Source organism: Onychomys torridus, chromosome 21 (genome assembly GCF_903995425.1).
Source record: "Onychomys torridus chromosome 21, mOncTor1.1, whole genome shotgun sequence".
NCBI lineage: Eukaryota > Metazoa > Chordata > Mammalia > Rodentia > Cricetidae > Onychomys > Onychomys torridus.
Genome location: NC_050463.1, coordinates 2,475,053 through 2,502,949, shown reverse-complemented (window position 1 = coordinate 2,502,949; position 27,897 = coordinate 2,475,053). Strand labels below are relative to the sequence as shown.

At 62.1% G+C, this 27,897-nt stretch overlaps 3 protein-coding genes across 3 annotated transcripts; 1 reads left to right on the top strand and 2 right to left on the bottom strand.

Annotated features, from left to right (window-relative positions):
- Nucleotides 1–3,499, bottom strand: Smim24 (small integral membrane protein 24). The gene is made up of 5 exons (XM_036171227.1): nucleotides 3,487–3,499; nucleotides 3,206–3,304; nucleotides 1,139–1,250; nucleotides 900–962; nucleotides 1–121 (listed from the first exon to the last, which is right to left on the bottom strand). The coding sequence occupies exons 1-5, from the start codon at nucleotides 3,497–3,499 to the stop codon at nucleotides 1–3; spliced, it is 408 nt and encodes a 135-aa protein (XP_036027120.1).
- Nucleotides 3,500–7,617: 4,118 nt separating this feature from the next.
- Nucleotides 7,618–10,357, bottom strand: Dohh (deoxyhypusine hydroxylase). Its single transcript, XM_036171336.1, has 5 exons — nucleotides 10,201–10,357; nucleotides 9,318–9,616; nucleotides 9,114–9,190; nucleotides 8,319–8,559; nucleotides 7,618–8,237 (listed from the first exon to the last, which is right to left on the bottom strand). Exons 2-5 carry the CDS (start codon nucleotides 9,589–9,591, stop codon nucleotides 7,921–7,923), a joined length of 909 nt encoding a protein of 302 aa, XP_036027229.1. The 5' UTR covers nucleotides 9,592–9,616; nucleotides 10,201–10,357; the 3' UTR covers nucleotides 7,618–7,920.
- A 4,603-nt stretch (nucleotides 10,358–14,960) lies between these two features.
- Fzr1 (fizzy and cell division cycle 20 related 1) lies at nucleotides 14,961–27,890 on the top strand. The gene is made up of 14 exons (XM_036170670.1): nucleotides 14,961–15,163; nucleotides 23,306–23,409; nucleotides 23,505–23,630; nucleotides 23,723–23,786; nucleotides 23,924–24,051; nucleotides 24,225–24,307; nucleotides 24,391–24,574; nucleotides 24,881–24,946; nucleotides 25,464–25,566; nucleotides 25,646–25,830; nucleotides 26,090–26,323; nucleotides 26,423–26,527; nucleotides 26,955–27,047; nucleotides 27,149–27,890. Exons 2-14 carry the CDS (start codon nucleotides 23,341–23,343, stop codon nucleotides 27,188–27,190), a joined length of 1,482 nt encoding a protein of 493 aa, XP_036026563.1. The 5' UTR covers nucleotides 14,961–15,163; nucleotides 23,306–23,340; the 3' UTR covers nucleotides 27,191–27,890.
- The last annotated feature ends 7 nt before the right edge of the window (nucleotides 27,891–27,897 follow it).

Below are 27,897 nucleotides of genomic sequence, written 5' to 3'. Positions count from 1 at the left end.
TCACAGGGCTGTTTTCTTGTCTCTCTCCTCTGATAACTCCCTCTCCTCTAGTTCCAAGGCGTCGTTGCTCTGACCGCCCTTCCTGTCCACCTGCTTCTTCTGCTTCTTCTTGTTTATTTTACTGTGGGGTTCAGGGACCACAGTGAGAACCTGTCACTGCTCACGGGGTCAAAGGGTCAGGACCTATAGGCACAGTCTCCAGGGTGGCCCAGTGGGAAAGGAAACATGCATTCTGTGGAGAGAGATCTGGGCTGGCTGGCTGGCTGGATGGCTGGCTGGCTGGATGGGTGGGTGGATGGATGGGTGGGTGGGTGGGTGGATGGATGGATGGGTGGGTGGATGGATGGGTGGGTGGATGGATGGGTGGGTGGATGGGTGGGTGGATGGATGGATGGGTGGATGGGTGGGTGGATGGATGGATGGATGGATGGATGGAGGGATGGATGATGGATGGATGGATGGATGGGTGGATGGATGGATGGATGGATGGATGGGTGGGTGGGTGGATGGATGGATGGATGGATGGGTGGATGGGTGGGTGGGTGGGTGGATGGGTGGATGGGTGGGTGGATGGGTGGATGGATGGATGTTTACTGGTGGGGTGTGTGGTTGAATAGAGTGATGGAAATTGTGCAGAGGTCCTACTGTAAGCACACAGCTATGTTCTTGGCCCTGTTCTGGGAGCAAGGCCCTTGTCTCTCCTCACATCTCCCACAGGAACATTCATGATCACGGGGCTCATCTGCTTGTTCCAACTCTGTCCCCTACTCCTGTTCCTCTCCTGGATCCAGAACTTGCGTTAGGGATTCCTGGACAGGAGCCAACCTGCTGGGCACTGTCCCTGCCCCCAGCTGGGCCTCCCGATACCGTCTGATTTGGTGTGGTCACCCACAGAGTACCTTACGTCCGTGTACTCGTTCACACTGGGCTCCATTCTGCCTGTGACCTCCTCGTCCTCTGGTCTGCACACAGGAAAGACAGGTTTACATGAGAGCTGGAGGCTGTTCTGAGTCCCCTCCTGAACTTGCGATCTCCATGAACCAGGAGGTATGAACGGGCGGGAAGCAAGGCAACCTCTAAGCTGACCCTGAGGGTTTGGAGGCCGCGGGAGGCCCTGGGAGGGCACGGGGGTCCTCACCTGGGTTTGGAGCACCAGACACGGTTGGCCAGCATGAGGACGAAGACTATGAATAGGAAGCCCACCACCGCTGCCAGGCCCACCAGCCAGGGCTTCAGATGGCGCTCTGAGGCTGAGGAGGGCAGAGTGGTCAGGGAGAGAGAGGAGGGGCCTGCGGGAGAGGAGGGGCCTGCGGGAGAGGAGGGGCCTGTGGGAGAGGAGGGGCCTGCGGGGGAGGAGGGGCCTGCGGGGGAGGAGGGGACTGCGGGGAGGAGGGGCCTGCAGGGGAGGAGGGGCCTGCGGGAGAGGAGGGGCCTGCGGGGGAGGAGGGGCCTGCGGGAGAGGAGGGGCCTGCGGGGGAGGAGGGGCCTGCGGGAGAGGAGGGGCCTGCAGGGGAGGAGGGGCCTGCGGGAGAGGAGGGGCCTGCAGGGGAGGAGGGGCCTGCGGGAGAGGAGGGGCCTGCAGGGGAGGAGGGGCCTGCGGGAGAGGAGGGGCCTGTGGGGAGGAGGGGCCTGCGGGAGAGGAGGGGCCTGCAGGGGAGGAGGGGCCTGCGGGAGAGGAGGGCCTGCAGGGGAGGAGGGGCCTGCGGGAGAGGAGGGGCCTGCAGGGGAGGAGGGGCCTGCGGGAGAGGAGGGGCCTGCGGGGGAGGAGGGGCCTGCGGGAGAGGAGGGGCCTGCAGGGGAGGAGGGGCCTGCGGGAGAGGAGGGGCCTGCGGGGAGGAGGGGCCTGCGGGAGAGGAGGGGCCTGCGGGGGAGGAGGGGCCTGCGGGAGAGGAGGGGCCTGCGGGGATGAGGGGCCTGCGAGGAGGAGGGGCCTGCAGGGGAGGAGGGGCCTGCGGGGGAGGAGGGGCCTGTGAGGAGGAGGGGCCTGCAGGGGAGGAGGGGCCTGCGGGAGAGGAGGGGCCTGCGGGGGAGGAGGGGCCTGCGGGAGAGGAGGGGCCTGCGGGGATGAGGGGCCTGCGAGGAGGAGGGGCCTGCAGGGGAGGAGGGGCCTGCGGGGGAGGAGGGGCCTGTGAGGAGGAGGGGCCTGCAGGGGAGGAGGGGCCTGCGGGAGAGGAGGGGCCTGCGAGGAGGAGGGGCCTGCGAGGAGGAGGGGCCTGCAGGGGAGGAGGGGCCTGCGGGAGAGGAGGGGCCTGCAGGGGAGGAGGGGCCTGCGGGAGAGGAGGGGCCTGCAGGGGAGGAGGGGCCTGCGGGAGAGGAGGGGCCTGCGGGGGAGGAGGGGCCTGCGGGAGAGGAGGGGCCTGCGGGGGAGGAGGGGCCTGCGAGGAGGAGGGGCCTGCAGGGGAGGGGGGGCCTGCGGGGAGGAGGGGCCTGCAGGGGAGGAGGGGCCTGCGGGAGAGGAGGGGCCTGCAGGGGAGGAGGGGCCTGCGGGGGGAGGAGGGGCCTGTGAGGAGGAGGGGCCTGCGAGGAGGAGGGGCCTGCGGGAGAGGAGGGGCCTGCGGGAGAGGAGGGGCCTGCGGGGGAGGAGGGGCCTGCGGGGGAGGAGGGGCCTGCGGGAGAGGAGGGGCCTGCGGGAGAGGAGGGGCCTGCGGGAGAGGAGGGGCCTGCAGGGGAGGAGGGGACTGCGGGGAGGAGGGGCCTGCGGGGGAGGAGGGGCCTGCAGGGGAGGAGGGGCCTGCAGGGGAGGAGGGGCCTGCGGGGGAGGAGGGGCCTGCGGGGAGGAGGGGCCCCCAATGGAAGGGGCGGTTTTCAGAGGGCAGGGTGTAAAAGTCATAGGAGGCGGGGCTCAGGAAGAATGGGCACCAATAGTGGGCCTCAGGGGCAGAGCTTTGAGGGAGGTGGGGCCGTGCAGGGAGAAGAGGGGCTTCCTGAAGGGGTGGTCTCCTCAGAGTCGCCCTGAAGGGGCTTAGAGGACCAGCTTGGAAAGGGTCTTGGCCTCAGTTTGGGGCACTCAGAGCGAAGAGAAGGGTGAGGGAGGACCGTGGGCCCTGGGGAGCACTCCTCTCCACCGGCCCTCCACCCTTTCTCTTCTTCCTGAGCCCTTTCCGGACCTCAGTTTCTCCTAGTAGGAAATGAGTCAATGGAGAACCCCAGCCCCGGCACTAGCTGCTGACCCCCACCCAGGCTGGGCTTGGCACCCCAATCCTACCCTGCTGGGCCTCGGCAGGTACCAGGAACAGTGCGGCCAAGAAGAGCAGCCTGCCCAGGGTGTCCATGGCCAGCGCGCTGGGGACAGGTCGGAGTCTAGCTGCAGGAGTGAGCAGCCGGAGGCCCGGGTGGGGTTAAGACAGGGCGGGTGCAGGGCGGGGGTGTGGGGGCCTCCCACCTGTAGCCTGGCCTCCTGTGCTTGCCTGGCTGGGCATCAGGCCCCTGCGGCCCTGGAGGGCAGAGTCTGCAGCTGGTTTAATATTAACCTGGACTGTCCCTTACCCGCACCTCCCATCCTGCCCTGGAGACCAGCAGCCCTGGGCCAGCCACAGGTGACAGGTCCCCAGCACCTCCTGAAAGAGGCCAGGCTGCATACGTGTGACACCCTGCACCCTCACAAGTGCACACAGCCGAGTGTGGCAGTCAGGCTTGGTGATTGGCTTCGCAGCTCCCGGCCTGGCAAGTCAGTGTGTCAGGATTGGTCAGCGCCAGGCTCCTAGGGCCAGGGACCCTCAAGGTCATGGCAGAGCCGCCTGCCTGCTGGGCGTCCAGGAATCTGGACAATGATGCATCCCCGCTCCTGCCCTCAACCTTGGGCCTCCAGCTGATTAGATAGTGAGCCCCACCTGGGCAAAGGGGGACCCCACCCAGGGGCATCACGGGAGCAGTCACAGCCTGGGCACATGCAGGAGACAGTAAAACACACACAGGAAGCCTGAGGCAGGAGGATGGCTAGCTTCAGCCCTAGCCTGGGCTCCAGAGCTAAAGTTGTGCTGTGGCTGCAGCTCAGAGCACAGCTTGTTCACCCAGAATGCACAAGGCCCTGGATTCCATTGCCGGCACCCTAGAAGCCAGGTGGGGGGCCCTGTCATCCTGACACTCAGAGGTGGAGGCAGGAGGTCAGGAATTCAAGTGTCATCGTCAGCTGCATACCAAGTTTGAGGCCGGCCTCACACTGTCTGGAAACGTGTGTGTGTGTGTGTGTGTGTGTGTGTGTGTGTGTGTGTGTGTAGACAGGGTTTCTCTGTGTAGCTCTGGCTGTCCTGGAACTTGCTCTGTAGACCAGGCTGGCTTCAAACTCAGAGATCCTCCTGCCTCTGCTGGGATTAAAGACGCTACCACTCCTGGCTTGAAATGTTTTTTTAGAATAATCCTAAACTATTTAAAACTCTTGTGAGGACGTTTATGGAGTGCCTCTGTAATCCAATGACAGAGAGAGTCTAGAATTCTTCATATGAACACTGGGCACAGCCAGCAAGGACCTGCATCCACCCACTAGGCAGGCAGATATTAAATTCCTGATGTATACCCATAATGTGCTGAGCGGTCTCAGTCCAGGGGACATCAGGGGCCCAGATTGACAGGCCTGGCAGATGAGGTGGGGGAGGCCGGGTGGAGAGCAAGCCACCACACTTGGATCCTTTTGTTCCATAGCCCAGGCTGGTCTACCCCCCTCCCTGATGCCCCTGAGTGCTAAGGATGGCAGGCTGTGGTAGGACAGGCCCATAGGGTCGAGGAAATTGTCTCAGACCAGTTGCCAAGGCCTGCACATAATGCCCACCTGCAGTCTGCCTGAGGACCCAGCAACAGGTGCTGTCAGAGATCCTGATCGTGCCCGGCCAATGAGGGATGACCACACGATGCCACCAGATGGGGACACAGCCTGGGTGCTGGGGGGAGGGTATAAGGCCTTCCCCATTATTGAACAGACGAGTCTGCTGTTTGCTGCTACGGTGCTTGTGCCCCGATGCCACGCATTCTCGCCCTCCCCCGAGGGAGCCCTTAGGATCTAGCAACAGCAGGCCACTAATGCTTAACTCCACCATGTGTGTGTCACGAGTTTCCTGGACTATGAGACCTGAGCCCAGACAGTCCTCAGTAGCCTGCCTCAGTTTCCCATCCATGCCATTGGGCTTATCAGAAACCAAGAGGGTTATGTGGGCGTGTGTGGGACCAGACTGAGAAAGGGAGGTGGTAGACACTGGAGAGTTGGATACACTTTTTTTTTTTTTTTTTTTAGATTTATTTATTGCTGGCCAGTGGCAGCACACCTTTAGTCCCAGCACTTGGGAGGCAGAGGCAGGAGGATCTCTGTGAGTTCAAGGCCAGCCTGGGCTACAGAGCGAGATCCAGGAAAGCCAATGCTACACAAAAAAAGAAACCCTGTCCCAAAAAACAAACAAACAAAAGAGATTTATTTATTTATTTTAATGTGGTGTTCTGCCTACATGACAGAAGAGGGCGCCAGATCTCCTTACAGATGGTTGTGAGCCACCATGTGGCTGCTGGGCCTTGAACTCAGGACCTCTGGAAAAGGGGGCAGTGGGTTTAACCTCTGAGCCACGTCTCCAGCCCTCCCCACACTTTAATTTGTATCTAAATTCAGCCTCACTTCCTTCTCTCCACAGACACCCAGCACCCAGGAGGTGGAGACAGGAGGACCAGTGTCATCCTCTGCTAGATATCAAGTTCGAGGCTAGCCTGGGCTACATGAGACCCTATCTCACCGTCTTAAGAAGGTGGGGGTGGTGTCTGCAAGCCCAGCACTCAAGCTGAGGCAGGGGGATTCTGAGTTCCAGGCCAGCCAGACCCTGTGTCATACAAACATGTTACACACGCAGGTGGCCCAACCGAGGTGGCGGGGACACGGGGGCGTGGGAGCCGCCAGGCCGGTGCCGCCCTCTGGGTCAGCCCGGCCTCCAAAAGTCGGTCTGCACGGGTGGGTCCCGGAAGGAGATGGAGGGGCGGCGAGGAGCCCGGGCCGAGCCCTCCTCCCCGCGCCAGGCCAGGGCCAGCTGAAGGTCCAGCTCTTCCAGGTCTTCGGCGGCCAGGCTGGCCCGCAGCTCCCGGGGCCCTTCCTCCTGGTCCGGCTTAGGGCCAAAGGCCCAGTCTGCAGGGGGACCGCACGGCGTGACGCCCAGCCTAGGCCGCCGCGGCGCCGCCCTCCGGCTCGCCACGGCCCCGCCCACCGGCAGGTCAGGCCCCGCCCACCCGCAGGTTAGGCCCCGCCCCGGGCCTCCCTCCTGGCCCCCGCCCACTCACCCCTGGCTGGATTTGACCCCGCCCACCCCAGGCCGGCCCCGCCCACCCCAGGCCGGCCCCGCCCATCCCCAGGCCCGCTCCTGACCCCGCCCACCCAACCTGAGGGTCAGGCCCCCAGCCCCGGCTGGATTTGACCCCGCCCACCCTCAGGTCAGGCCCCACCCACCCCAGACCCCCTGCAGCCCCCGCCCCCCTCACCCAGGCCCCACCCACCCCTGGCCGGATTTGACCCCGCCCCCCAGGCCGGCGCCCGGCCCCGCCCACCCTTGCCGGCCCCGCCCACCCTTGCCGGCCCCCCGCCGCCGGGACCAGGCCCCGACCCCGCACCCGCGGCGCCCCGGCCGGCAGCGCTGGCTCGCGGAGCGGAGCGTGGCTCACCGGCCAGGTCGTGGGCGAGGTCCTTGATGAGGTGGCCAACGATGGCGTAGGCCACGGCCACCACCAGGACGGCGGCCATCAGCAGGTACAGGGCGTAGCGAGGCAGGCGGATGGCGTCCAGCGGGGGCGGCCGGTACTCCTCGTACATGGCCGGGGCCGGGCTCCCGACCTCCGCCTCCCTGGCCGACCCCGCCATGCCGGGGCAGCGTCGCGGGCGCGGGTGAGCGGATGAGCGGGGATTAGGCCGAGCGCCCCAGCCGGCCGCCCCGCCCCGCCCCGCGCCTTCCCCGGAGTGACGCGGGCCCGGGAAGGACGGCCCCGGAGAGCGAAGCCAGGCCCCCACCTCCCCGCCGCCAGCGCGGGGCAGGACCCCGGCATCGGGACCCAGAGGGCCCAGCCGGGCTGCGCCCCGCCCGCCTCAAGCAAGGCTGCAGGGTGCACAGCCGCCGCCACGGCTCGGGGGAGGCGGGGACCCGGGTCACCCTTTGCTACACTTCAAGTTCAAGGCCAGCCTGGGCTACAGGAGACCCAGCCTGGGAAAGGACATGCAGAGCTGGCGGGATGGCTCAGCGGTTAGCGCGCCCGCGGCTCCTGCAGAGGCACATTTCCGAAGAACACGCAGGCTCGGGGCTAGCTCAGGCTAAAGTGCCATCGTGAGGACCGAGAAACGCCACTGCCGAGGCAGGATGGGCGGAAGTGTCGCCAGCGCCACTAGTGGCGTGGAAGCTGCTGGCGGGTCGGCTGCAGGGGCGTCCGCGTCCCCCCACCCGTCTGCCTTGGGGGCAAAGCCCAGCCCTGAGGAAGAGGCCCGAGGCAGGGCAGGGCACGTGGTGGGCAGGCCAGCCTGCCAGGTGACCCGGGCACTGGGTCCCCCGGCAGTGAGGAGCCGTCGGGGGCCAGGATGGGAATCAGCACAGGCTCTGGCTGAACCACTGAACCCCTCTCCCGTGACCCCGAAAGCCACGTCGCTGTCCCCACGCACCAGGAGCACACTCGCCGGAAATTATTTATTTATTTGTGCAGGGCCCTGGGTTCGGCTTGTGCTCCCCGATGGCCGGGGGTCACTGACCTCGGGGACCCCACAGCCTGCCCGACATCTGGAAGCGTGTGCCAGTCTGGAGCGGCCCCGGGGTGAAGTCCGACGGCCCCGGGAGGGAGCACTGTGCACCGGCACCCAGGGAGGCAGGGGCGGGCGCAGCCCCGGCACCCTGGACCGGGTGACCTGGAGCCGCGGAGGGAGTCACGCGACGGCGGGCCGGGTCAGGGCGGCGGGCCGGGTCAGGGCGGCGGGCCGGGTCAGGGCGGCGGGCGCAGGCGCTCCAGCGCGTCGGCGTACTGGAAGTCGCGGCGGCTCTCGTGCTCGTACATGTCCAGCGCCACCTCGCAGCTCTCCCGCACCACGCGCTCGGCGTCGGTGACGTGCGCCCGCAGCGCGGCCAGGCAGGCGGGCCTGGCGATGGCGCCCAGGGCCTCGGCGCACTCGTGCCGCACCATGGCGCTCTCGGTGGTCCGCGCCAGGGTGGCCGCCAGCGCGCCCACCGCCGCCTCGTGCTGCAGCTGGCCCAGCACGTAGCCCACCTCGTGGCGGAAGAGCGCGCTGCCGCAGCGCAGGCCTGCAGGGGGAGGCCGGGTCAGGACAGCGGCGGGAGGGAGGCGCGGGAGGGGGTGCCGGGGTCCGAGCGGGCCAGCCTTACCTTCAGCCAGCGCCAAGGCCGCCTCCTCGCCACCTGCATTGCGCAGGGCGAACATGGCGCGGTACCGCTCGAAGAGTGGCCGCGCCTCGTCCAGCAGCGCCTCCCGCAGCTGCCCCACGTCGCGCTCGGCTGCAGGGGGCGCCGGGTCCACGGAGAGGTAGGGCCCTGCACCGGCGGCCTCCCCGGGGTGCTGCTGCAGCCACTCCAGACGCCCAACGGCCAACTGGCATGTCTCGGCCACCTGCGAGGGCAGGAGGCGGCCGTGGGTCCCCGCGCTGGAGCACGGGGGCAGCCCTGACCCATCCCTCTCCTAGACGGGGGGTGGGGTGGTGTGTGGGTGTGCAGACGCCCTGCGGCCGGACCTTAGGGGCAGAACACGGGGACGGACTCATGCACGGAAGCCCTCGGGGAAGAGCAAGGCCACAGGAGCAAAGGACAGACAACATGCACAGTTCACCCCTCACGGGATGGAGCATTACTCGGCCACGAACAGGAGGGAGGCTCTGACACACAGCACAGTGTGGAGCCCCCTTCGGGACATGGTGCCGCGTGCGTGCGTGCGTGCGTGCGTGCGTGCGTGTGTGTGTGTGTCGGCTCATACAGGTCAGAGGCACCGGCAGAAAACAGACACGGGCAGAGGCCAAGTTCTCCGGGCTGAGGACCCAGCGCTATGGGGAGGGCGTAGGGGTGCCCCTGCCCTCCTGCCCCGCCTTCCCGTGCCCCATCTCTGCAGCGTCCTTTCTTTCGCAGGTGCTCATGGACTGCAGAGCAGGTCCGGCCAGTCGGTCTGCGTACCTCAACCACTGGGTCGGTGGAATACTGCCTCAGGAGGTCTAGAACTTCCGGGTTACCGATCGCCCCCAGGGCTTCCCCTGAGAAGACAGACAAGGCGGGCTGAGCATCAGCTGGCCAGTCAGGACCCTTACCCCCGAGGCTGGCCTGCGGGGTACAGCGAGGACCACACCGGGTCGTCACTGCACCCGGGCAGGGCCGACTCACCGGCCTCGTGGCGCACCATGGGCTCCTGGCCCGTGTCGCGCAGGACGCCCTCCAGCACGGGGATGGCGCGCGGGTCCTGCATCTGGCCCAGGCAGTAGGCCAGCTCGTGCTTCAGCAGGGCAGAGCTGTCCTCGAAGCCCCGGCTGATCCAGGCGATGGCGTGCGGGCCGCCGAGTCCCCGCAGCGTGAACAGGGCCCGGAAGCGGGTCTGCAGCGGCTGCGTGGGGTCCACCAGCGTCTGCCCTATGGCCTCCACCTCCTGCTCCGTCACCATGGTGACCACAGCGTCGGTCCTCAACCTGACCGGGGAGGGGAGGGTGAGGCCGTGCTGGCCGCAGGCCCTCCCTGCTGCGCCCGGGCCCCGGAACTGAGCGACCCCTGAATCACGCCCCCTGTGCCGCCACCTCCTGGGCTCAGACCCTTCCGGACAGCCGGGGCGAGAGCTGGAAACTGCGTGCAAAATGGAGCTCACGGCCCCCGGCTGATCCCCAGGACTACACCGAGACTCCTCGACAGCCGTCCAAGCCCCAGCAAGCCCCCGCACCCTGCCCACCCTGGCGCTCGACCTCGGGGCCTCTCCCTGCGCCTGCGCTCAGCTTCCACCCCTGCGCGGCCCGGCAAGGCGCCCGCTCTCGGGTGAGCCACCGCGGAGCCGTGCGCCTGCACAGACCGCCGCTGCGCCCAGGGCAGGGCACGGCCCTCGGCCCGCGCGGGCACCGGGCACCGGGCACCGGACACCGGGCTGTCAGCCGAGCGCGGGGACGGGGCGAACTCAGGACAGCGGGCGGCGGGCTAGCCGCGCTCACGACACCCCGCGGCGGCTCCACCGCGGACATGGCGAGGTCGCGCAAGACCCCGAGGAGGCCGTGGCGGCCCTACGCACCGCTCCCGGGCGTCCCGGCAGCCGGGCCTCGCCGCTGGGCTCCCCGAGGGCCGGTCAGCAGCCACGGCGCGCGCAGCGGCCCCTGGGCGCCGCCATCTTGGCGGCCACGTGACCCGCCGGGCGCAACCAGCGCCGCGGCGAGGGGTGTCGACGCACGGCGTCGCCAAGGCCTGTCGTCAGAACCGGGAAGCGGCTTCCGGTCCCGCCCCATGGAAGAGAAATCAAAATGGTTTGTTCAGCGGCGACCAGTACGGACGGAGCCTGCGCGCGGCTTCGGGGAGGTGGACCGGGGTTGCCGAGCAGCTCCAAGGGGCGCTTGCAGCCAAACCTGGCGACGGGAGTTCGATCCACGGGCTCGATGGAGCGCCACCATGCTTACAGTGACGCGCGCATAAATCGGTGTTTAAGAAATTTAGCTCAGTGGTAGAGCACTTGCCTGGCAAGCGCAAGGCCCGGGGTTCGATCCTCAGCTCAAAAAAAAAAAAAAAAAATTTAAATACGGGCTGGAGAGGTGGCTCAGCGATTAAGAGCACTGGCTGCTCTTCCAGAGGTCCTGAGTTCAATTCCCAGCAACCACATGGTGGCTCACAACCATCTGTAATGAGATCTGGCGCCCTCTTCTGGCCCGCAGGCAACATGCAGGAGGAATATTGTATGGATAATAAATAAATAAATCTTTAAATAAATAAAAAAAAAATTAAATATGCTGGGCGGTGGTGGCGCACGCCTCGGGAGGCAGAGCCAGGCGGATCTCTGTGAGTTCGAGGCCAGCCTGGGCTACACAGAGAAACCCTGTCTCGAAAAACAAAAACTAAATAAACAATATAAAATAAAAAAGTAAGTGAAAGCCACCTCTACTCATTCGTCGAGATCTTTACTCCTCAGTCAGCCCTCTATGGCTTAGTGTCCCTCCCTCCAAATACAAGCTGGAGAGCAACTGAGGAACACATCTGGTGTTCACCTCACGTGCACACGCACAGGAAAAGAATAACAAACACAGTTGCTGATAGTGAACTGTACCGTCATCCTTGGCCGGCTTGCCATGGGGCACAGCTCCAACTCATGTTTACGTGAAGCTTCTGGAAGGGCTGTGGGGGCTGCAACGGGCCACAGGGTGGGGAGATGCCAGGTGCGATCTGGCCCTCAGACCAGCAGAGGGGAAGCTGCAGGCCCAGGGGTGCAGGAAGCAGATATGGCTGCAGCAGGAGGCTGGCGCTTGGGCCACAGCTTGGCATGCTGCCCGGGCTGCCCTGGGAGGAACTGATACCAGGAAAAGCTTCACAGGGCCCACCGGCCATGACTTCCCTTCAGCAGCTTCTCTGCCCTTGAGTCCATGATGGCCAGAAGTCTAGCATCCGTGTGGCTGAGGCCCACCAACCTCTGGCCTTTTCCCGCTTTGCCAGCTGTCTGGGTTAGCTAGCAGCCATGGACTTGTGTCCCCAGTCTCTATCAGAGTGGGTGTTGGTGTTGTTGTTGTTGTTGTTGTTGAAGCGAGCCCATGGCTCCCCTGCTTCAGTGCCCCACCTGTGCAATCACAAGCCTGGGTCACCGTGACTGGCTGGTTTGGTGGTGGTGGTGGTGTTTTACTTTATTTATTTTGTTATATTTATGGGTGGAGCATACACGCCCAGGCGGACAGAGGACACCCTGGAGGAGTCAGCCTCTCCTTCTACCATGTGCATCCCTGGGCTTGGTGGCAAGCTCCTTTGCCTGCTCAGTCATCTCACAGACCCCAGGACTAGAAGTCTGAACTCCTGGCCTGTGCCTGTGAATCTACTGTCCCCTCCCCACTCAAGTCCACGTACCCCAGGTCCAGAGTGATGGCCTGCGGGTGCTCTGCAGGCATACCCCTGGCTTATGTCACCACGCTGGATCTGTCTTGTCCAGACCTGGCAACCAGGTGTTTCTGACCCGGACCCTGTCCGGTATGCTGACTTAATCAAGTTTAATAGTAAAATTTAGGGCTGGAGAGACAGCTCAGCAGTTAAGAGGCACTGGCTGCTCTTCCAGAGGACCTGGGTTCAGTTCCCAGTGCCCACACAGGAGCCTGCAACTGTAACTCCAGGATCCAACACTTTCACATAGACATACATGCAGGCTTAACACTAATGCACATAAAAATAAAAAAATAATAACAAAGGTATAGATTAACAAACTTTGATGCATCAACAAAATATTTATTCAAACCTCTTGAAAAACTCAATTCATACACACACACACACATATATGTGTGTATATATATATATATATATATATATATATATATATATATATATTTATTTATTTATTTATTTATTTTTTTTTTTTCCCCAAGTCAAGGTCTCTGTGTAGCTCTGCCTGTCCTGGAACTTGATTTGTAGACCAGGCTGACCTTGAACTCACAGAGACCGCCTGCCTCTGCCTCCTGAGTGCTGGCATTAAAGGCGTGTGCCACCACCACCTGGCCCAAATATATATTTTTAAAATGTATGTATACTTATATTAGATTTTTGGTTTTTTTTCTTTTAAAGAGTTATTTTGCGTGTATGAATGTGAGAAAATGAGTTTATGTGCAACTCATGTGCAGTACTTTCAGAGGCCAGAGGGGGCGTCAGGTCGTCCCCACGGGCACACCTCACACTCTAACCCCTCCCTGTGTGTGCAGTACCCACAGAAGCTGGAAGGGGGCGTCGGGTTCCCAGAACTGGAGTCACAGGTGGTTGTGATCCCCCTGTAGGTGCCAGAAACAGAACCCAGGTCCACTGCAGGGGCAGCCGCTGTGCTAACTGCTGAGCCTCCTGCCTCCACTCCCCCAGCACTGGGATGACAGGAATGCCCCCTGTGTGTGTGCCTGGCAAGGGCTCTACCACATGGGCCCAAAAATGTGTTTTAAATTATTTTTTGGGGATTCTGGGCATAGGATCTCCTTCTTGTTGGCAAACATGCTCACAGAGCTGTATTTCTGGTCGTTCTTATTATTTATTGTATATTTGAGATCTCTAGATGTTCATTTCTTGTGCGTGCTCACGTGTGTGCATGCTACAGCCCTCCTGTGGAGGTCAGCCAGATGATGATCCCATCTCCCCTTCCTCCAGGTGGACCTAGGGGCCGGACTCAGTGTCTCAGGCATGGCAGCAGGTACCTTTACCAGCTCCTTCATCATTTATTCTGAGCCAGGGTCTTCCTGATCTCACTAACTTCACACCTGAGCCTTCCAGCCCCTGGCACCCATGAATCCACTTCCCATCTCTGGACATTTCCTGTCATGGAGTCCACACTGTGTGTCCCTCTTGCTGAACGCAGCATCCTTTTGGGTCCCTCTGTTTGACAACCTGGCTTTTTTCACCGCTGTGTTGTGTTCCACTGCATGAATGGGGCTTGCTCCCTTCTCCAGGGGGTGGACACTAGGTTGTGAATGAAGGGGGCATCCATGTTCGCTGTAGGAAGCTGTGGTGGTGGCTGCGCTTCTGGCGGCCTGGGCCGGTGGCTTGGCTGTTCTGCGTTTCCGTTTCTGAACAGCTGCTGGCCTCTGTCCTGTGTAAGCTGTGGATTTCACAACCTGCTCAGCGAGGAGAATGGCCCAGCTTCCCCCAAAGCCTTGCTGCAGTGGGCTTTGTCTTGTTTTCGAAGGGTAGTCAGGATCCGAGACTGTGACTGCACTGTGTGCAGAGCACCCCAGGGCCTTTGCACAAATCCCCCCCGCTTTGCCCACTGAGCCCGACCCCTCAGCTCGCCCTCTGTGTCTTCTCTAACTTTTCAAAATTTCTATTTGTTTAGTGAGTGTCATTTAGCCAGGGGAGCCACAGGTGTGTGCGTGTGCGTGCGCGTGTGTGTGTGTGTGCGTGCGCGTGCGAGCGCGCAGTCGGAGAGTTACAGCTTGCAGGAAGGCTCTGTCCTTCTACCAAGTGGGCTCCGGGTACTGAACCCGGGCCATTTGTCTTGGCTGCAATCACCCCACCCTCTGAGCCTTCTCGCCGGCCACATCCCCAGGTTTGTCGAAGCGGGACTTTCTTTTTGTTTCCAGCTGTCATCATTTCTGGGAGGACTCAGTGGGCGCACGATGATGTTGTCACATGCATGTCGGGAGCCGAGGCTGGAGGATTGCTTCCAGTTCGAGGCCAGCTGGCTGGAGAGTGACATCTCTCCAGAAATCAAAACAGACACAAAAGGGAAGCGCGTGCACAGCGGCGTCCGCGCGCCGACTGCACGTAACTGTCGAGTGAATCAAAGTTTCGGGGTGACGCGTCCCCTCTTCTTCCCCAAACAGGAGCCACGCCTTCCTCAGCGCCGAGTCATCCGCGTTATTTTCCCCATTCCACACTCCTCCAGTCTTCCTGGACCGCGCTTCCGACCGCCGTTGCCCCGGGCAACGCGTGCCGCCTCGCTTCCTGTATTGATTTGAATCCTGAAGGACGTCCCATACTCCCGAGCTGCCCCGCGCTGCCTCGCGCAGGCGCAGTTGTTCGCGGTGGGCGCGAGCCCGGCGCGGAGTGGGCGTGGCTAGAGGGCGTGGCTTCCAGACGCAGTGTGGCGGGGCCCGGGGGGCGTGGCCCAGGAGGGGCGCCGGGCCACTGGTAGGGGCGTGGCTTCTGTTGAGGGCACAGGGGATTGGCGGGTGCGCTGTGAGAGGGGCTGCGATAGGCGGGGTCAAGGGCGTGGCTTCCCCACGGAAGTCCCTGGAGGCGTTAGGGGGAGGGCTGAGGGGGCGTGGCCCGGCGGGGCTAGGCGCGCCTGCGTGTGGGGGCGTGGCCTAGGCGCGGGGATGCGCTCGGCGGCGGGGCCGGTCGCGGGCGCGCGCGCGGCCTGCGGGACGGACGGAGGGAGGGAGCCGGGTTGCCGCTGAGTGCCGCCATATTAGCGACCGCGGAGGCCGGGGGATTCCCGTGAGCTGCGGCGGCGGGGCCTGGCGCGGCGGAGGGGCCTCGAGCGGGCGCGGCGTGTTCCTGGGACCGGCGGGAACCGGCTGGCGACGGGAGCGAGGCAGGTGAGGACACAGGTGACTGGGGACCCGCCCCCCAGCCGGCCCTTCCTCCCGGGGCGCCGGCTGGCCCTGAGCCCCACGGCGCAGCGCCCCCGCTCCAGCCGCGCCCCGCACCCGGGCGCCGCCGCGCTGCCCCGGCCCGCGGTGCGGGTGCACCCTGACCCCCAACCCCGCGCCGCCGCAGCCGGCCACCTCGCCCTGCCCATCACGGCCCGCCCTCCGCCGGGCGCTGTGGCTGCTCTGGACCCTGGGTCAGCCCTGACCACCCCCCCAGCTCCACGCACCCCCGAGCCCGGCTCGCCCCGATTGTCCCACACCGCCCAGATGGGGCCCTTCATCCCAGAGCCTCGCCCCGGGCACCACAGCTCTCTTACCCTTTTGGGCGTCCTCCCCCGTGCTGCTCACTCAACTACGGCTACTACCACTCCTTTGCACCCTGTTGACTTCCAAATCTAAGTCCCCCTGCCTCCGACACTCCCTACATCCAAACTGAATTCCCAGATCTGAGTCACCCTCTTCAAATTGCGGTCAGAGCCCCGGAGTCTCAGATGTGGCCTTGTGCGGGTCAGGGCATGGGGGTCCCAGTGGATGCGATTGTGGAACTGGAGCTGCCACATAACACTCAGTGGTACACCCAGCACCAGGTGTCTCACCTCAAGGGAGACATGGCCAGAAGCCCAAGACAGTCTGTGTGTCCCCAAAACCACCGCATGCCCTTTCAGATCTGAACCTCCTCTGTGTCTCCAAATGCAACCCCAGGCCCTCCATCCTCTACCCCTGATTCAGAGCCATTGTCCCCACAGAGCCCTCAAACCACCCTGCCCACCCATCTCCTGACACCACCCATGTAGAAGTATCCTTCCTTCATGCCCCCCACCCCGTCTTCACTCCCTAGTCCGGGGCATATGGCGGGAAGCAGGTCCCCTACCTGTCCTGTGTGAGAGATGACCTCATTCCTCTGGCTGCTGGACCCCAATCCCAGCCCCTTCCCCAGTGAAGAATCACCCAGAACAGACAGCGCACAGGGGATCGATCGGGCTTGGAGAGAAGGGGACTTTGGTGGCTCTGGCTCTCATGGGTGCTGGAATGGCTGCAGATATTTTGTTTGTTAGTTATTTGAAACAGAATTTCCCTGTGTAGCCCTGACTGTCCTGGAACACGCTATGTGTACCAGGTGCCCTCAAACTCAGAGACCCGCCTGCCTCTGCTTCCTGAGTGTTGGGATTCAAGGCGTGCGCCCACACCCAAGAGGTGCTACAGATATTAATGGGGTTCCTGCAAGGATATCTCCAGGGTGTACTTGGTACTTGAGGATTTTAGCCCAGTGTGTCTTGTGGGTCAAGATCTTGTGGCTTATGTCAAGGGTGTATTCTCTTTGCCAATACTAGTCCTCTGCTTCCTTGTACTGGAGGGTTGGAAGCTAAGTGTGAACTGCAGGAGTGCTGGTGTGTTTCATTTCCTGGTGCTGGGCATGGAGCCCAGGGCCTTTGCACATGCTAGACAGTGCAACAAACCATGTCCAGCCCCTCTCTCAGAGATGCCCCAGCCCTGACCGTGGTGCCCTAACCTTTTTTCATTTTTTTAAGGTGTGTGTATGGACTTTTTGTTTGTTATTTTTATTTTATTTGAATGGATATTTTTCCTGCGTGTATGTCTGGGCACCACATGTGTGCCTGATAGAGAGCAGAAGAGGTTGTCGGATCCACTGGAACTGAGGTTCCAGACAGTTGTGAGTTACCTTGTGGCTGCTGAAAACTGAACCCAGCTCCTCTGAAAGAGCAGCCAATGTTCTTTTCCACCAAGCCGTCTCTTCAGCCCTAATGTGTGTGTGTGTGAGAACGCGCACGCTTGTGTCTGTGTGTGCTTGTCTACATGCATACCATGTGCATGCAGTGCTCATAAAGGCCCGAGGGGGCATCGTGTCCTAGAACTGGAGTTACAGGTACCTCACATGGGTGCTGGGAACCAAACCTGGTTCCTTGCCTGTGGTCTTTACCACTGAGCCATCTCTCTAGCCCCATTTATGTCCTTAAACTTTTTGGTTTTTTGAGATAGGGTTTCTCTGTGTAGCTTTGCGCCTGTCCTGGATCTCACTCTGTAGCCCAGGCTGGCCTCGAACTCACAGAGATCTGCCTGCCCCTGCCTCCCCAGTGCTGGGATTAAAGATGCGTGCGCCGCCGCTACCACCACCTGACAAACTTTTTTTTTTCCAGTATGTATATGGTGTACATGCATGTGTGCAGGCACACTCAGAATCCAGAGGAGAGGCCGCATGTGCCCCACCCTGTCACTGTCTATTCCCTTGAGACCGTCCTCACTTGGAGTTGGGCTGACAGCCAAAAGCCTCAGCCATGCTCCTGCCTCGGTTGCTAGAAGCACTGAAGTTGACGTGCATGTGTGTTGGGCAGGGCCTGGCCCCTGTGAGAGTCTTGGGGATCTGAGCTCTGGTCCTCAAGGGAGCCACTCCCACAGCTCTTCCTTTTGGTTTTGAGACAGGATCTTAGTAGGTTGCCCAGGCTGGCCCAGAACTGGTAATCCTTCTGTCTCAACTGCCACCGTAGCTGGCATCACAGGCCTGTGCCTTCAGGGGCTTGGAAGGACCCAGGCTGGCCCTCTGTTCTTTGCTCCTGAGAAGTCCAGGAGAGCCCTGTGGGTGTGGGGGCCTGCTGGGACGGGGGAGCAGGACACAGGGCTTGGGGGCCTGAGGCTGGAGGGTCATGAGTTCGAGGTCCATCTGGGCTCTATAGCAGCAAGAATGGAGTGAGAGGGAGTTGACTGGTCAGTCATCAAGGGGGCCGTGTCCAGGTGCAGGCTCGCCATGTTTCCCAGTTTCTCTCGGTCTGACGCCCAAGCTTCTGAACTTTGCGTTCTGGGTCATGTCTGAGTAGTGGGGCAGATACCAGGAGCGCCCCATGATTCCTGCTTCCTGGAGTGAGCCCTGGCTCCACTGCCCTGCACAGTGGCCCTGAGGATGCCGGTGGGGGGCACCTGTCCAGCAGGCAGCCACTGTGCTGCTGGGAGTCCAGAGCCACAGGTCGAGGACAGCATTCACCTGCCTCAGCCTCCTACTTAGCACTCGGCCTTGCTGCCTTCCTAGTTCAGTTATTAGGTGCAGCAGGTGGCCCCACACCCCCAAAGCTGTAGGTTTTTTTTTTTCCCTTTAAGATTACTTTTTTATTTCTAATGTGTATCTGCGGGGTTGTGCACGTGTGTGGGAGCCCGAGGCCAGAGAGGACATTCATGCTCTGGAGCTGGACTTAGAGGTGGTCGTGGGCCAAACGCAAGTCCTCCAACACCAGTGAGCATTGACTCAGGAACCGTGTCTGCACCTCACTTGTCTCCTTGTGTCTGGTGTCTGTGTGTGTGTGTGTGTGTGTGTGTGTGTGTGTGTGTGTGTATGTATGTGTGTGTGCGCATGTGTGTGTATGCCTGTGTGTATGCGTGTGTATGTATGTGTGTGTATGTGTATGTATGTGTGTGTGTGTATGCCTGTGTGTGTGTGTGTGTGCGCGTGTGTATGTGTGTGTGTGCGCATGTGTGTGTGCGCATGTGTGTATGTGTGTGTATGTATGTGTGTGTGTGTGTGTGCGCGCATGTGTGTGCGCGCGCATGTGTGTATGTGTGGGTGTGCCTGTGCATCTTGTGTGTGCGTGTGTGGGTCAGAGGCCACCATGCAGGTGTGAATTCTCTCCGTCCACTGTGTGTGTCCCAGGGCTACAGCTCAGGTGTGCAGGCTCTGCGGCCGTCCTGCTGAGGCCTCGGCCAGCCTGGTTTCCTCAAGCACACAGCAGTCCTCCTGCCTCAGCCTCCTGAGGGCCAGGGCGGCATGCCTGGCCAAGAGACTTCTGGGGATGGGCTGCTGTCCCCATCCGTCTTCACCAGCCTTTAGAAAAGGTGGGGTGTTGTTGGTGTTGTCTGTTGTGGGTTTTTTAGACAGTTATTCTGTGTAACTGTCCTGGGTCTCGATCTGTAGCCCAGGCTGGCCTCAGACCCACAGAGATCCTCCTGCCTCTGCCTCCCGAGTGCTGGGATTACAGACGTGCGCCACCACCTCCTGGCTTGAAAAGTTGGTTTTTATTAATTGTTTTCTCAGATTTTTATCTGCTTTATGCAGGTAACATTCTCACATCCGTCTCATGTCTTATTGAAACAGACAGTTGTGATGCGTCCGTCACCCTAAAGGGCTGCCCATTCTCATAAGGCAGCCTCCAGCCTGCAGCCCAGTGTTCTGCTCTGAAAGCTTCCTGCCACGCATCCCTAGGCCACATCACTGAACACGTGTCCCCCTTCTCTGCTGGCGATGGGTACACACCCTTGGACATTGGCTCTCCCTCCGCCATCGCTGAGTGTGTCCTCAGAACTGCCGTCGTGTGACTGTTGACGAGTTGTCCCTCTCCTGTCCCTGGTGCAGTTGTGAAGGGTGTGCACAGTGACTGGAGGCCAGGGACTGGGAGAGAGCTTGGGGCTAGGTCACTTGCCCTGGGGAAGCGGCCCACCTTGCTAAGAGATCCTCAAACCCCAGAGTCTCGGAGACTGCACCCCGCCCCCGGGTGGGCAATGCCGGGGAACAGGGATGACTGGGGCAGCTGCAGGTATGGGGGAGTGGAGGCCCGAGTAGCTGCTCCACACCCTGCGGGGCCTTTGCGCTCCATGTGGGCAGCGCAGTGGCCCACGGGACAGAGGGCCTCTGCGTCCTGTAAGGACCCTGGGTACTTAGTGTGCGAGGCATTCACACACAGGCAGCCACACACCTGAATGAGGCACCGGGTCACGTAGAGACCAGGTTACAGTGGCAGGTGCCTCTCCCCGTGGGCCAGCTCTGCAGGACGTGATGGCCACCTAGTCTGCTCAGCTGGCGCAGGGTGGCTGAGGGTGGCACAGCCCAGATGAACAAATGAACGGTGGGCGCATGCCTACTGGGGATGTTCTTGCACCCTGGGCCCCAAGCTAGGGGGGGTGACTTGGTCAGACCCCAGGCATCCAGGGCAGCTACAGTACCCCTGGGGTCCCTCACTAATGGGAGCTGTCAAGACCCCCGCTCTGCTTGCTCCCTGTGGTTCGAAGGCCAATGCGCAAGAGTGAAAGGCCGTCTGGGGCCTGTCATGTGCCCCCTTCTGCATCTGCCACACCGGCCACCGCTTACCGACTGGCCCCTTCCATCCTTTCTCAGACCCTTTGTGCCGCCCTCCCCCAAACACACACACACTCAGAGGAAGAGCCCGAGGTCCTGGGGGTGAACCCAGGTCTCCCATACACCTACTAAAAGGTTCCTGGGCATAGGGTCTCTTGGAGACTCTGGCCAGAGCTGGGTGTCTCACAGGGAATTTGTGGAAACACAAGCGAGAGCAAAGGGGGTGGGGCACCATTCCTGGGGTGCAGGGAGCTGGGCAACAGGCTGTTTGTCGCCTGTGTCGATGGGAAGTCCCTGCCCGTGCTTCCTAAGGGTGTCTGGAGCACAGGCTCCCGTCAGTACAGGAGCTCTGTGGGACATCTGCTTTAAGGCCACATATGAGGAGCCGGGGTCTAGGCACCCCAGCTGGGCACTGCTCCAGGCACCCCGTACGTTCCAGGCAGGTGGCAGTCCTGACCACATGGCTGCCACCAGCTGTGACAGGGAAGAATGGGGTGGAAGGCCTGGTGCTTTGCTGGGCCTGGGCCGGGTGGTGCCAGGGCCGTGGGTGCGGCTGGCCGCCGGCCTCGTATTGGTGAAATTATTAAGGCCACTCCACATAGTTAAAAGGGAGGTTTATTTTGTGGGGTAACTTACAAATGAAGGGGTAGGTTGCAGGGTCTGGCAAAGGTATAGCACAGTCCGGCGGTGTTCTCTGGAGAACTCTGCTCTGTCTACCTCCTTCGTCCAGTGTCCCCGAACCAAGAGAGCCACCTCCTCCTGATCCTCGGTCTTCGGCTCCCTCCTCTGCCCCGCCTTGTGGGCATGACCATTACTGAAGCCTCAATGGGGGTTGGAACTTCCAGGCCAATGCTGGGTTGGCTATCCACTACAGCCTCGTCTCCCACTTGCTCCACGCTGGAGTGCCTCGAGCAGTCTCCGCTGTCCTAACCAGGAGTGTGGAGTGTTCCTGACTCTGGGGACACGTGTCTGTCGGGACATGGAGTGGGTGGAGATCAGGAATGCGGCTCAGCACCCTGCAGGGCCCAGCCAGCCCCACCATGGCCATAGTGCAGCGTGGCAAGTCTCCACACTTGGCTCCAGGTGGGGGTTCTCCTTGGGTTCTTTGACACACAGGCTGTGGGGACCAGTTCTTCAAGATTTGTAGCCCCTGGAGGGTGTGACCAGTGGTTGAGGGCCAGATGCGCTGAACTTCCGTCCTTGGGGGAAGCTTCCTGGTGGCAGGAGCCCAAGGGCTCTCCAGTACCCAGTGCCAAGCAAGAGGACAGGTGTGCAATGGGGGGGGGGGTGCCACCCTGGCACCTGGTGGCACTGGCTGGGGCAGCCGCAGGACTGATGGCCCCATCACTTCCATGGCTCCACTCACTTTCATGTGCTCTTGGCCCCAGTGGGCACCGCACTGGGACGGCTTGGGCCCTGCTGGGCACCATTGCATGCCTAGACACCCCACCCACAGCATCCTGGGATACAGCCAGGGTCAGGGTGCCTGAGGGAGACTGATCCACAGCAGGAAGCTGCAGGACCCAGAGCAGCTTCAAGGGTTGGCTGGGCCAGACTGGGCTTAGGAAGGAGTGGGCCAGGCTTGGAGCCAGGCCCTGCCGCCTGATGGTAGTTCATGGGCCTAGGCCGCCAGCCGCTGGGTCAAGGTTGTACCCGGGGACTAGGGACCAGCAGGAAGATTGTCGCCTGGCCTCTGGGGACCAGGGAGCAAGAGAAAGTCTAGCCTCTCCCTCAGGGCCAGGCAGAGGGAGGGGTGGGTCTGCCCTGCCAGACCAGACAGGCTGTGCCACCAGGCAGGGCCTGTGACTGGGCTCCCCGCCCTGAAGCCCCTCAGCCTCACATCACCATCTGGGGCCATAGTGCTCAGAGCAGGAATGGTCTGGATCCGCCCCCAAGTCGGCCTCAGCTGTAGTGTCGAGGTGACTTTCACTGCCCTGGCCTCGGATCTTCCAGGCTGACCTCCAAGCATTGCAGAGCAGCCTGGTACACAGTGAGAGCCTGTCTCCAGGGTGGTGGTTGGGTTGAGTGGTGGGCAGCAGTCCCTCTCCTTCACCCCTGGTGTCTGTCATGGAGCGCACACTGTGGCCTCTGTGTCTGGGTCCTCAAGGTCATGTGGCCTTCCTTTTCATGGCTGAGTAATGCTCCAGTGTGTGGATGGACCTGCAGCTGTACAGGCTTCCGCGTGGGGGTCGTCCATCTCAGGTGGACATGTCAGAATACAGTACAGTTCTCGGTCACACAGACCTTCAGCTGTGTGAGGACTGGGGCCTGAGAGGCGGCTCCAGGGAGGCTGCGGAGTTGGTGTCGAGTGAGGAGCGCGGGTGCCGTCTGCGGAGTGGAGTGTCGTGGAGAAGGGTCTCTCTCGCTTCTGCCTTTTGTGTTTTCTCTAGTCAGTATGTTCACCCTTGGGTGGAGGGAAGGCTCAGGCCAGAGGGGCCCTGTGGGGCCTGGGGCTAGGGCAGGTGGGCATGGAGAAGTGCGCAGCCCTGGAGCTCTGCACTGCTGTCAGCAAGGACCGTCCCCAGGCTGTGGGGACCTTTGCCTTTTCTGGTCTGCCATGGAATATAAAAGCCACCTAGTGTGCAGGCCGAGGGCCTGGTCCTGTGTAGCAAGCAATAGCCCCACAGCCTGCGATCCTGGGCAAGACAACCTGTGAGCTCTGCCCTGGCTGGCCACACCCCTCCCACCTCAAGAGTAAGGTGTCTGAGTGGGCACCAAGGGTCACAGTTGCTCCAATTGCTGATGAAGGCCGTGTCCCCAGTTCCCCCACACTCATGGCTTGGCAGTGGCCCACCCCCTGCTAGCACGGTCACTGCAGGGACTGAGGGTCACCACCACACATGCACACACACTCTGTTCTCCTCTGCTTCTTAGAGGTTGGCGGCCAGCCTGGGCTACATGAGACCTTGTATCAAAAATAAAATTTGCAGAACGGCCCAGCAGCCTGTTTTCTTCGCAGTGTGTCTACGGGGCCTGGGCTGCTATGAGCTTCCTTCTGTCTGTCCACCCTGCAGGCTGCCCTCGGCTGCGGGGCCCCGCCCCGCCCGCCATGGACCAGGACTATGAGCGCAGGCTCCTGCGACAGATCATCATCCAGAATGAGAACACAGTGCCATGTGTGAGTGACGGGGCCCCCCTGCTCGAAAGGGCAGTGTGCATGGGTTGAGGGGCCTGCCCTGGGGGTCACCGCAGCTAACCCCCGTCCTCCCCCAGGTCTCAGAGATGCGGAGGACCCTGACACCAGCCAACTCCCCAGTGTCCTCGCCCAGCAAGCATGGTGACCGCTTCATCCCCTCGCGGGCCGGAGCCAACTGGAGCGTGAACTTCCACAGGATCAATGTGAGCCAGGCTGGGCAGGGCGTGGGGCCTGTCGCCCTGGGGTGGGCACAGCCCCGTGTTGCGGTGTCCCCTCACGGGTTCCTCTCCCCTAGGAAAACGAGAAGTCCCCCAGCCAGAACCGCAAGGCCAAGGATGCCACCTCAGACAATGGCAAAGGTGAGGGTCGGCCCCGCCCACTCGGCCACAGGCCCCGCCCAGCTGGTCTGCCCTCCCCTTATGCCCCGCCCCGCCGACTCCACCCGCCCGAGGCTCCGCCCCAGAGACGCTCCCAACATCCTGGGCCACCCCCGCAGATGGCCTGGCCTACTCGGCGCTGCTGAAGAACGAGCTGCTGGGCGCCGGCATCGAGAAGGTGCAGGACCCGCAGACGGAGGATCGGCGGCTGCAGCCATCCACGCCTGAGCACAAGGGCCTCTTCACGGTGAGCCAGCGCCAGCCAGGTGCCCGCGAGGCAGGGGCCGCGCGTCGGGGGTGGGGGGTCCGGACCCGCGATGTCCTTCGGCCGCCTCCAGCCCAGCATGTGCCAGCCTTGGGTGCTCAGGGTTTCCAAGTCCCGAGGCTGCAGCAGCCGCTCAGTCCACGGCCCTGCCCCAGTATTCCCTCAGCAGCAAGCGCTCCAGCCCTGATGATGGCAACGACGTGTCCCCGTACTCCTTGTCCCCCGTTAGCAACAAGAGGTGAGCCGGGCGGGGCCCAGGGGGTGACGGGGCGGGACACGGGCTCTGGGGCGGCGGCGAGCCGTGTCCTGCTGTCCCCGCAGTCAGAAGCTGCTGCGGTCGCCACGGAAGCCCACGCGCAAGATCTCCAAGATTCCCTTCAAGGTGCTGGACGCGCCGGAGCTTCAGGACGATTTCTACCTCAACCTGGTGGACTGGTCCTCCCTCAACGTGCTCAGTGTGGGCCTGGGTACCTGCGTGTACCTGTGGAGCGCGTGCACCAGCCAGGTGGGCGCCCAGGCACCCTCTGGGGGGTCTGTGACCACAGCCAGTGCAGTCCACGGGGAGGGGGCAGGAAGGGGAGGGGCAGGACGGAGGGAGCAGCCTGCCCTGCAGAGAGCCACCCTGCCTGCCACTCCCCCTCTACCCTGCAGGTGCCCACACACCCCCACTTCTCCCTGAGTCAGGAAGCACCGTGGGCTCTGGGACGCTGGCCTCCTTGCCAGCCGCTGATGCCACCTCTGCTGAGTGGTAACTGGAGAGGCACAGCAGAGGGCCAGCCCATCAGTCCCTCTCTCTGCCTCCTGCCCACAGGTGACCCGGCTCTGTGACCTCTCTGTGGAAGGGGATTCAGTGACTTCTGTGGGCTGGTCTGAGCGGGTGAGTAAGGAGGGCGGAGCCACCTGACCCTTGGATCTTCAGTAAGTCAGCCCGCTTAGCTGAAGGCGCTCTTCCCTACCACACAAGCACCCACCTCCTGGCGTCGCCTCGCGTGTTGTGAGACTGCGCTGCTCCTCCAGCGGCTGCAGTGCCGGGGTGGCCGGGGTGCCCCAGCACGGGGCTGGAGCAGCGAGGCCGGATGGTGACCTCTCCTGGAAAGCCCCATGGAGGGTTTGAGCAAAGCAGTTTGTAGGGGGCGTGGTGGCTCCCATGGGTAATCTCAGCACTCCAGAGGCTGAGGCCGGAGGATTTCCCTGAGTTTGAGGTCAACTTGGGTAACATTTTGAGTCTTTGGCTAGCCTGGGCTACAGGGTGAGCCCTTATTTTAAAAGGCAAAAAAAAAAACCCCCAAAAAAAGAGCTATAGAGATCGCCCTGCGTCTCTGGTGAACACAAGGTGAACAGACCTCTCGTCCCCACACCCACCTGATGGCCACCTGGCCACACTGTCACCCTAGGGGAACCTGGTCGCAGTGGGCACACACAAGGGCTTCGTGCAGATCTGGGACGCAGCCGCTGGGAAGAAGCTGTCAGTGCTGGAGGGCCACACTGCGCGAGTGGGTGAGGACCTGGCCGGCCAGCCGCGCCCTCGGGCCACAGCCCTGGTCCAGGCCCAGGCTGATTTCCTGTCACCTTTTAGGGGCCCTGGCCTGGAATGCAGACCAGTTGTCATCTGGTAGCCGTGACCGCATGATCCTCCAGCGGGACATCCGCACACCACCCCTGCAGTCGGAGCGGAGGCTGCAGGGGCACCGGCAGGAAGTGTGTGGTCTCAAGTGGTCCACGGACCACCAGCTCCTGGCCTCGGGGGGCAATGACAACAAGGTAGGACTCCTGTCACCCCTCCCGTCCACCGTTCAGCCAGGCCCACACTAGAACCTGGGACGGGGTAGCCTGAGTCCCCCAAGGGAGGGGCTTCACTGGTCCTGGCCCAGGTATTCAGAGCCCACATCCCTGGGGTCATCTTGGAACATACAGCTCTGTGTCCCCAGAGTTGGCCTTGGGGTGTGCCTGCCTTCTGCCCCTGGGCGGGCCTCCTGCCCCTGGGCGGGCCTCCTGTCACAGCCTATGGCCTGCCCTGCAGCTGCTTGTGTGGAACCACTCAACAGTAAGCCCTGTGCAGCAGTACACAGAGCACCTGGCGGCCGTGAAGGCCATCGCCTGGTCCCCACACCAGCATGGACTGCTGGCGTCTGGCGGTGGCACGGCCGACCGCTGCATCCGCTTCTGGAACACCCTGACGGGCCAGCCTCTACAGTGCATCGATACCGGCTCACAAGTGTGCAATCTGGCCTGGTCCAAACATGCCAACGAGCTGGTGAGTGCACAGGGTTGGCATGTGCAGGGTGCAGAGGTGGTCCTGCCCAGAGCGCTTTCACAAGCCCTTGGCAGCTCTGACACCCAGTCTCCACACTAGGTGAGCACACATGGCTACTCGCAGAACCAGATCCTCGTGTGGAAGTACCCGTCCCTTACGCAGGTGGCCAAGCTCACTGGCCACTCGTACCGTGTCCTCTACTTGGTGAGTGCTGGCCACTGTTGCTCCCAGCCGCCTGTGGCTCCATGTGGTGGGCTTGTCTCTGCCAAGAGTGTGACAGAACCAGACTGCCTGCTGTTGGCTCTTAATCTCAGGAGCAAAGCCACCACTAACCAGTGTCCCCCATCCTGGGATGCGGGAAGTGGAGGAATCCTCCCCAACAGACCTCAAGCCACATGGCCTCTGTCCGGCATAAGTGTCAGTGTCCCTAGCTGCCTGGTAGACTCAGCTGTGTCTTGCCCAGCTCAAGAATCTAGGGATCAGACCCACCACTGTAGGGGCCTGTGTGCCCTGCACCCTCAGCCCAGGGTCTGTGTCCCCTGGCACCAGCCTGGCTTCTGCCTGGGTCTCAGAACCTGCCTGCTGCAGCTAGAGAACAACCAGGGCCCTGTTCCCTCTGTCCCCTATGTAGGCCATGTCCCCTGATGGGGAGGCCATCGTCACCGGGGCTGGAGATGAAACCCTGCGGTTCTGGAATGTTTTCAGCAAAACACGCTCTACAAAGGTAATGTGGGTGGGTGATGACTGTGCATGCCCACCCTCCTGTCATGCCCTTGGGTTCTCAGGGCACCCTGGCACACAGTTACTCATGTTCCCTGTTCCCAGGAATCTGTGTCTGTGCTTAACCTCTTCACCCGGATCCGATAGACCCGCGGGCGGGATGTACAGCCCCATGGGGCAGAGATGGAGCAGCCAGCATGCATGGACCCTGCTGTCCCTGCAGTTCTCAGAGGCATCTGGCGGGCGGGAGCCGGGCCGGAGACCCCAGAGTCTCATTAAATGCCTCGTTGTGAGCTGTGGAGCCAGTGTCTGGGACAGGGACACGGGGACCCTCAGCCGCTGGCTGCATCCCCTTCTTGCTGGCCGTCAGCGCTCAGATGGACACTTGTGACCTCCCTGTCACCACTGCCCGAGCCATATTGGACACAGCTGAGCAGGAAGCCCGAGATCCCATCAATTCCCCAAACAAACCCAGTATCACCTGGGGACCTGTGGACCAGAGCCATTGCGCCCCTTCCTGCAACCACCCCAGTGTCACCCAAGCTGGAACATCCTGGGAGGCGCTGGCGGGGGACCTGCGCCTCTCGCCCTCTGACGTCCTGATTGCGTCCCACCCCGTGTCTGTGTGTGCACCTCCTGTGACCCACGCCTGTCAGCGTGCCTCTTCCCAGACAGCTGCCTCGTCTGCCGTGTCCACCTCCTTCTGGCCTTCTGGAAGCTTCCCAGGCCTCCCTGACCTCAAACCCATTTCTGCCGCCCCTCCTCACCTGGGGACACTGCAGATCCCCAGTGTGGTGGCTGAGGCCCATGGTGTGTGCACGTGTGTATATATGTATCTGTGACGCCCTGGGGTC

Bases quoted from the DNA above. Each gene is read 5' to 3' on its own strand.
- Smim24 (XM_036171227.1), bottom strand. The intron at 963-1,138 runs GTGAGGACCCCC...TCCTGTGTGCAG, and splicing joins GTCTGGTGCTCCAAACCCAG to ACCAGAGGACGAGGAGGTCA. The intron at 122-899 runs GTACTCTGTGGG...TGAACCCCACAG, and splicing joins AACGAGTACACGGACGTAAG to TAAAATAAACAAGAAGAAGC.
- Dohh (XM_036171336.1), bottom strand. From the start codon at position 9,591: ATGGTGACGGAGCAGGAGGTGGAGGCCATAGGGCAGACGCTGGTGGAC. The intron at 8,560-9,113 runs GTACGCAGACCG...CTGCCCTCGCAG, and splicing joins CCACCGACCCAGTGGTTGAG to GTGGCCGAGACATGCCAGTT. The intron at 8,238-8,318 runs GTAAGGCTGGCC...CTCCCCCTGCAG, and splicing joins GGCCTTGGCGCTGGCTGAAG to GCCTGCGCTGCGGCAGCGCG.
- Fzr1 (XM_036170670.1), top strand. From the start codon at position 23,341: ATGGACCAGGACTATGAGCGCAGGCTCCTGCGACAGATCATCATCCAG. The intron at 23,787-23,923 runs GTGAGGGTCGGC...CCACCCCCGCAG, and splicing joins CACCTCAGACAATGGCAAAG to ATGGCCTGGCCTACTCGGCG. The intron at 24,052-24,224 runs GTGAGCCAGCGC...GCCCTGCCCCAG, and splicing joins AGCACAAGGGCCTCTTCACG to TATTCCCTCAGCAGCAAGCG.